Source organism: Brachycentrus maculatus, unplaced genomic scaffold (assembly GCF_059751285.1).
Source record: "Brachycentrus maculatus isolate JH-2025_06_01 unplaced genomic scaffold, ASM5975128v1 h1tg000029l, whole genome shotgun sequence".
In the NCBI taxonomy this organism is placed as follows: Eukaryota; Metazoa; Arthropoda; class Insecta; order Trichoptera; family Brachycentridae; genus Brachycentrus; species Brachycentrus maculatus.
The window spans coordinates 171,677-180,000 of record NW_028280783.1 but is presented as its reverse complement, the minus strand read 5'-3'; the positions used below and the strand labels follow the sequence as shown (position 1 = coordinate 180,000).

At 29.4% G+C, this 8,324-nt stretch overlaps 1 protein-coding gene across 1 annotated transcript in view; it reads left to right on the top strand.

The window, feature by feature from the left end:
• Positions 1 to 7,996, top strand: part of SLO2 (slowpoke 2) — a 170,912-nt gene extending 162,916 nt beyond the window's left edge. Inside the window, exons 22-23 of the mRNA XM_088271766.1 lie at positions 4,479 to 4,684; positions 5,048 to 7,996. Of these exons, the coding sequence (XP_088127892.1) occupies positions 4,479 to 4,684; positions 5,048 to 5,723 (882 nt within the window). The 3' untranslated portion in view covers positions 5,724 to 7,996. The remainder of the gene's footprint in view (positions 1 to 4,478; positions 4,685 to 5,047) is intronic.
• The last annotated feature ends 328 nt before the right edge of the window (positions 7,997 to 8,324 follow it).

The following is an 8,324-nucleotide window of genomic DNA, read 5'->3' as shown; positions in this document are numbered from 1 at the left end:
CATTTTGTTTTTGTTGCTAGTTTCCATTTTGTTTGTGTTTCTGTGTGTTCTCGATGTTGTAGTAAGTGTTGTAAAAAGCATGTTCTATTTACTCGTAAAATAAAATAAAAATATTTTTTATTTATATTTTTGTTTTAATACAATAATGCGATTCAAACTTGAATATAATATTATATATTTATGAATATTATTATTGGATCACATGTGGCCTGGTGTTTTGTCTATCTTTAAAAGTCTATATTTGTATTTGTTTTTTATAATGTTTCCTTCGCACATGTTTGATCAAGAGCTAGAATTTTTTACAAATATTTATTTTCTTCATAACATTTTAAGTTCATATCATTCTCCTACATTTTGACTCTTTTTAGTAATTTATTTATTGTTATTTAAAAAAATTAAGTTTTTTATTAATTCTCGATATATTTTTTTTAAGTTAAAGTAAATTTAGTTGACATGGCCATAAAAGAGTATTGAAAACATGGAGTACTTTAGACTCTTTTGTTTTTCTTTTATCTTCGACGTCCGCTCGAGATGTTTATGGGCCCCATGTTTCTTCTTCTAAATTTGTTATATATGAAACAGCATGTTGAAGAGAGAGGAGAAGGCGGCCAATCGGGGGTGACCTACCGCCCCCCCGCCACCCCGATCAGTTGCCTCGGTGGTTGCTCTAATAACGACAATGTTGCGGTAAGGGATAACCCTGACATTTTTTTATAATATGCACTCCAGGAAAAAATGTGCACATTATTTTAATAAAATGACCATGAGAAAAAATATTTTCGCTGACGACGAGCTGCATAGTTAAATACATTATCACCGAATTTATTGAGTTATAGGGTTTTAATAAATATCGAGAGAAGTATATTTACAGGCAACAGTATTTCAGGGCCAGGTTCGTGAGAATTATTTTCATAGGTGCCAGATTTTTTAAATATAATTTTGAAACACATATTTTAATTCATCACTCACAATTACAAAAAAAATCATGTGATAAATACACTGACTGATTAATAAGAAATCTACCTCGGTAGGACGCATAAAATAACTTTAATTTTATTTATGTATTATTTGGAGAAATAAAAAGACTTTGTGTTTTGATCCACTCACATTTTTATTGACCAACTAGTTTCGGCAACAACCTGTTGCCCTCTTCAGTGTTTAATTTTTGACCCATATCATAAATTAATAAAAATGTGAGTGGATCAAAACACAAAGTCTTTTGATTTCTCAAAATAATATATCAATATGATCCACAAAGTAAATGCTTTCAATGTTTAAAACTTAATTTTATTCATTTTTTTTAATAATCTATTTCGCCATTTTTTTTAACAAAAACATTTTTCTTCACTTTTATATTATTAAAAAAGCCACATGCATTATGAATATTCTATAAATATCGAGATCAAATTAATAATCCAGATGAGCTTATCGATTCTTTAGTGGGCAATTCAAATGCTGGAATCCGCGTTGAAGAATTACAACATGGATTTTAAAAGACGTGTAAGCTTTTCTTCTATTACAGTTAAGATTTTTTAGACTTCGGCTTTTTTGATTAAAGATTTTTGTCTTAAGAAGAGCCCCCATTTCGAAAAAATATGGAACATCGTTGTGTAAGAATCAAAAAAGTAAATGGAAGCAGTTTGGATGTAAAAGTGATAGAGAAATCAATACACGACGGATGAAGCACAGGTAGAAGAAAATTTCGAACATGAGAACCATGATTGGGAGAGACTAAATCACTATTTTCAACCGTGAGACTTGGATTCAAAAGAAAATTGTTGTTTATTTTAATATGAAATAATTTGTGAAAAATACGTATTTTTAATAATAATAAGATAATAAATTTTTGAAATTTTTATTTTCAATTCCCATTTAAAAATTTAAACTGCTTGTCATTTTTCCCCATCTTGTATGCATATTTTTACGAACATTGAGCGTTTTTAAGATAAAATAAATTTTATTAGTAATTTTCTGATTTATCGAATTTGAAAAAAAAATTATAAAAGGAATAATATCACTCAGTATCTATCAGTATAATAATATGACAAAACATAAAAAAACTACCGATAATTATCTAATTATAAAAACAATACAGTTTTTAAAGTAAGGATTTGGGTCACCTTTGTAACATATTATTAATGCAATGACAAAAACATCACAGTACCTTAATAATAGTTTGATTACTTAATTTTCATACTTACCGTAACTGAAAAGAAAAACAATTTCATTTTGTTTTATTCTTTAAATCAGCAATATATTATCTGAACATATTTATCACAAAACAATGTATATTTATATTAAGTCACTTTAAAAGAAATCTCAAAACATAAGAATCTATCATTTTTAAATAATTAGGTTATATTTGTGAAAAAATCTGAAGAGGATCTTTGTAAATAAAAAAAATAGTACTTCTAAGTGTAGGCTATACAAACGTTAATTAACAATTCTAATGCACCGTTAAATATAAGCGCGTCTTGTGAACATCACTTTAGATTTTTACAGAATGTTCCATTTCATGTTATAATTAGGATAAAAATTTGATAAAAAGGTTTTATTATTGAACTGGTTAAGTTGTATAGAACAAAACTCGATCCTAAATGAAAATTAACCGGTTAAAGTAAAAAAAAAAACATAATTCGGACAAAATAAGTAAAATATTTAATAAAACGTTATTTTTATTAATTGGTACTTACAACTAATACATTTTAATGATACCTGTTAACAAATAAGTGCACTATACTTTAGAAGTATTCTTTGTTCAACAAACCCTATACGAAAAAAATATTATATTGAGCACATATTAGGCAACTAACATTCCAGTAAAGATTTATTTAGATATTCTTAGGATTTAGTATTCTTATAAATTATGTTTCACTTCACATTTCTTGACTTGTATTCGTATGTTATTTCATTATCTATCTTTTCTAAAATATTTGTTTACTATTATCAAGCATTATATAAAATATACTTTCCTGTATTGTATGCAATGGCTTAGATATATTTAAGACACATACTAGTACTTATTGCTTCCGTGATGTTCTAATTACTTTTACATTGTTGAAGAGAATTTTCTAGTTTTCGTAACAGAGTGTCTATTTCGTTATAAATTAAATAAAATACTTATAACCTTTTGAGTATGAATACCCCAAAATTATTTGAGTAAAATTCAATGATTTGAATTTTACTGTCACCATGATTTTATATTAAGGTAATTAAGAAAAACAGGGTGGCATAATTTGATTATCAAATGACTCTAAAAATATAACACGATTCATGATGTTAACAAATAATGAAAATAATTCATTCAATTGTTTCTCAAAATACATCTATTATCGTTTCAATGTAAATATATGTATAAAAATTTACAAAATTACCATTAGATGTAAAAAATTATTTAAATTACTACATTACACATTTGTCTTTATTAAAAAATCTAATGCGATACTCCGGTTAAGAAAACTATGTTAATTAAAAAAAACATAAATTATATGCAATCTCTAAATGGTTTTTTCAATGTTACATACTGGTCTTCATTAATAAAATCTATTGAAGCAATCTTTTAAATTGACTGCAAAATAAATTTTATTAGAAAAATAGATGATATTCCTGTTTATTAAAGTATTTTTGTGAATTACTTGAAATATACGAAAATGAACTTCGTTATTTTGACGAAGAGATAATAATAATATTTTATTAGAAAGAAAGCAAACATTTAAAAAAATGCTTTTTGTTTGTGATGTTTCCAAATTAATTATGAATAGTTTTGATTTGTGTATTACTCATCAAAAACATCAGTAAAATTTTTGCCTGCTTTAAAAAAGCAATTAGTCTTGAATTACTTGAATAAAAACATGTAAAAGAATTTATCATGATCTAAACGTGGGTTCTCTTTACAACAAGTAGGTTTTTCGTAGAGAAAATAAATACCATATGAGATTTCAGACATCGTTCAAATGAGTAATTAACTAAGTATAAAATAAAAACTAAGAACAAAAACTAAGGAAAAAAAGAACATCTAATGAATCTTGAAATTAATTCACAATAATGATAGTTAAAATAAATACCCAACGATAAAAATATATTTTAAGGCTTTTCTTAAGGATTAAAGTTTTTTTTAAACATTCACCATACCTTTTGTACAAACAGTTTTATTCCTGCCTGGTAATTAGTGGTGGACTTACATTAGAAAGGATTGACGACTAATTGTGCATTTGTACATTTCTGTCACAATTTAGTAAGTGATGTGGAGAAAGACCCTTCCAGGTGGTAATGTTTGTTTTATTAGGTGTTTTATTTATTTCGCTTTTGACACGACACAATACAATTTTATAAACGAGTAATACTATTTTTGCCCTTACATGGACGTTAAATTAAGGTTGCGAAGTTGCCCACTTGTTGCATTATTGAACCCACGAAATTACGTCAGAAAAGCATGCACATATGCTTATACTAATATTTTTTGTTTTTTTGGAGTACAGTACAATACTGGACACGTGGATGAAGCTAGGGACAATCATGCCCAACAAATTGAAAGAGCAGAGATTGCCAACATGGTGAGGTCTAGAATGGAGTCTCTTAACTTACCCCCAGAAGATTACGATGACGTCAGTGAAAAGAGGAACAGCCTCTCGTACGTCATCATCAATCCTAGCTGTGACCTGAAACTGGAAGAAGGCGATTTAATGTATGTTTAATATTTAATTTCTTAAAAACAATCGATTCGGTTTATAATATTGTTCTTAATAATTTAAAGCAGTGAGTTTTTTATGAGAGTTATTAATTTTAAAATCCAGTAGTAAGACAATATTTAAAAGGTAATACTCCGCAGAGTATGTTTATTTTCGTTTTTTCGTTATAATATCAATCAACATTTAAAAATATGCCACTCACAAAATCAATAAATAATGTCAATTTGAAATAATCATACGCTCCAATTATGGTGCCATCTACTTTCTGACCTGATATTTTATGGCCTCACCTCATCTGAGGTATTTAGAAAAAAATATGTATTAAAAAAAATTGTGTGATAAATATGTTGTTTTTACAGATACCTTGTCAGACCATCACCTTTCTCGGCGCACAAGACATTCGAGAGGCATAATAGCCGTCGCAAGTCCAACATCAGCTTCTGTTCCACCAGCGGGATGGGGGGAAGCAGGCGCGGCTCGGGTCTGGGAGCCGGGCTGGGCGCCGGTATGGGCGGCGGGCTGGGCGCCGGGATGGGCGGCGGGCTGGGAGCCGGGATGAGCTCCGGCATGGGCTCTGGGCTGGGCGCCGGCCCGAGTTCGGCCATGGGGTCCGGAGTGGCGTCCGGCATGGGATACGGACACGGATCCCCTAGACAACCCCCCGCGAAGGCCAACTCCCTGTCCCTACCGGACAGCCCCACCGTCGGAGGAAGCTTCCGCGGCCGGTCCAACTCTCTGCGGGTCATCGACGACATGCTGATGCGCCGGTCGGACTCGCTGCGCCAGGGCCTGTCCACGTCGACGGTCGGGCGGCGCAAGAGCAGCCTCGAGGAGATCGGCATCTCGCACTTCAACTCGCTGCTGCAGCACCAGCAGCGGCAGCAGGCCGGCCAGCCGGGCGGCAGGGTGGCGCTCAGCCAGACCATCGGGCTGGAGGTCACGCCGCCGGAGGACGCCACGCTGGGCGTGCCGTACGAGCCGGCGCCCCCGCCCCCGCCCGAGCCCCAGCAGCCGCTGCAGGGCACCCTCGTGTGATACGATCACCGTCTTGGCTCCACTTTGCGCAACAGGTGGTTCTAGACCCTACACTCTATCACTAGACCTCACTGCTGCGGACGCCGTATTTTCTTATTCTGCTCTCTATCAAGAATGTTTCCGATAACTCTTGTATTTGAAACATGAAGATTTCAATATGTAGCATATACATAAATATATTATATTACATCTATACAACTTTAGGTATTCAAAGCTGTGGAGTATTTTTTTTATCATATTAAAGTATTCCTGGAATCAAAAATAACTTAAGAATATTATTCAGTGTGAGTCTCGATGTGATGTGTTCATATATTATTAATGTTTAAGAATGAGTTAATCTTAATAGATATAAAGTCAACTATTTAATTCTAATGTGGGTTTAAATTATGTTACGGTATTAGATACACGATACGTCGTAGTTTTAACTTCTAATTCTTGCATAATTATTCTCCTTAACTATTTAATCGATATATTTAAGAATATGCTCAGTACTGAACTAAAAGAATTGATCATGGAGTACATAATGATAGATAATTGAATCACTTAGTTCAATCAGAACTACATACCGTACTTGACAATTATTGTTAACCTTCAGGATGAATGCGGGATCAATAAACATACAATTCTTAAGAAGAATATTTTTTTCGAAATGAACGACGGTTCTTGGACCACTATAAATTTTATTTCCAAATGAAAATATTTATTGAAGTAAATGTTAATTTTAAGTAAACGTAATATAAGTGTACGTGTATGATATCTTAAGTATTTATTGTATAAAATCATATAAAATGTAAGCATCTGAAGTATTCATGAATCATAATATGACACTCTACTTTCATTCAATATAAAAATACTCTAAATATCATAATTAGACTCGTACGATTTACACTATTATTAATGGATTATAACCGTTTAAATGGTGACGTGATTCGTTTGTGTTTCATCACTTCTAATGGAATTTGAATTGTATCACCATAATAAAATAAATTAGACTGCAATTTGGGGTAAAACATTGGACTCGTTGTTAGGTTTAATTTAATAGTATTCTTTACGTGTGCGCTGAACAATGTAACAACTGATTTAAATGTAATTATATGTAAATCGAAATCTTCTATCAACATACCTATATATCAATCTAAAGATGACGATCTAAATATTTTGAATTATATTATATTACTAGGTATTAAATTAGAGAGATAACTACTATATATTATATCTTAAGGAACAATTAACAATGTAATAGAAAATTAAGATTTTAAACAAAAATATTTTATTATTGTGTATAATTATTAAAATAAATGTCTAAGATACTCAAAAATATAAAAACAAGAAAAAAAATTATTACTATATTAATCAAATTAATTGGGAATATTTCAATGTGTGTCACAATGTATTGTTTATCAAGATGTGTTGTATATACTAAAACATCTATATAAGTAATCAAATTATAATGTATGACAAATTATAAAGACCCTCAACCGCATTCAATAGTGCATGTGGTACTACAATACACCGAAATTAATTAAGTTCATTCAACAAGTATTTAACGTATGTATGTAAATAAATGTCTCATATTTATTTTGGTATTTGTCATACCCTTTACACAACTGATTCAGACCAACACTTATTACTGTATTTAAGACAATTTTTTATTAATTCGTTTAAACTCATTCTGTGAATTCATACTTTTCAAGTCTAGTTAAAAGTTTTTCAACTTACCGACTGTATATTGGATATATTTCTTTTTTCATTGTTTTATTCACAAAATATTTCTGATAGACATTATTTGAACCATGATAAGGAATATATATATTATTATGAATACACTGTAACCATTCGTGTTGCATTGGATATTTTCCCCATTAGAGTATGTGATTATATTGATACTATAAGTAGTTAATAATTGTGTGATTATATTGATACTATGAGTAGACTTATATTTAATTGAAAAACTTGGTGAGATATTTCTGTGTTCCAAGATAAAATAAAAACAATGAACATAACATTTCGTGTCAAATTGAAAACCACTTATTTTTGCCAAATTTTGATTTATAAATAATGCTGCTAAATTTTTACGATTCAATTAGTATTAAAGAAAAGTAGTTTTAACGCTATTTTTTTTATGGACGCTCTATCAAACAACAATACTTAACAATTGGCCATTTCATTTAAATTCATGTCGTGTAGATTTTTGCTACTTTAAACTAACTTACATTATAAAATTTAATTATTGTTTAAATGTAAAAGAAATGAAATATTTTTAAATAATTATTCGAGATTTATCCTCGACCTATATACAAATATAAATATTTTACCTTTCCTAACTATATAAATATATGTAAATTAGAATTTAATCGTAGGAATATATATATGTATCTATATATATATATATATATATATATATATATATATATATATATATATATATATATATATATATATATATATATATATATATATATATATATAAATATATATATATATATATATTATATATATATATATATATATATATATATATATATATATATATATATATATATATATATATATATATATATATATATATATATATATATATATATATATATATATATATAT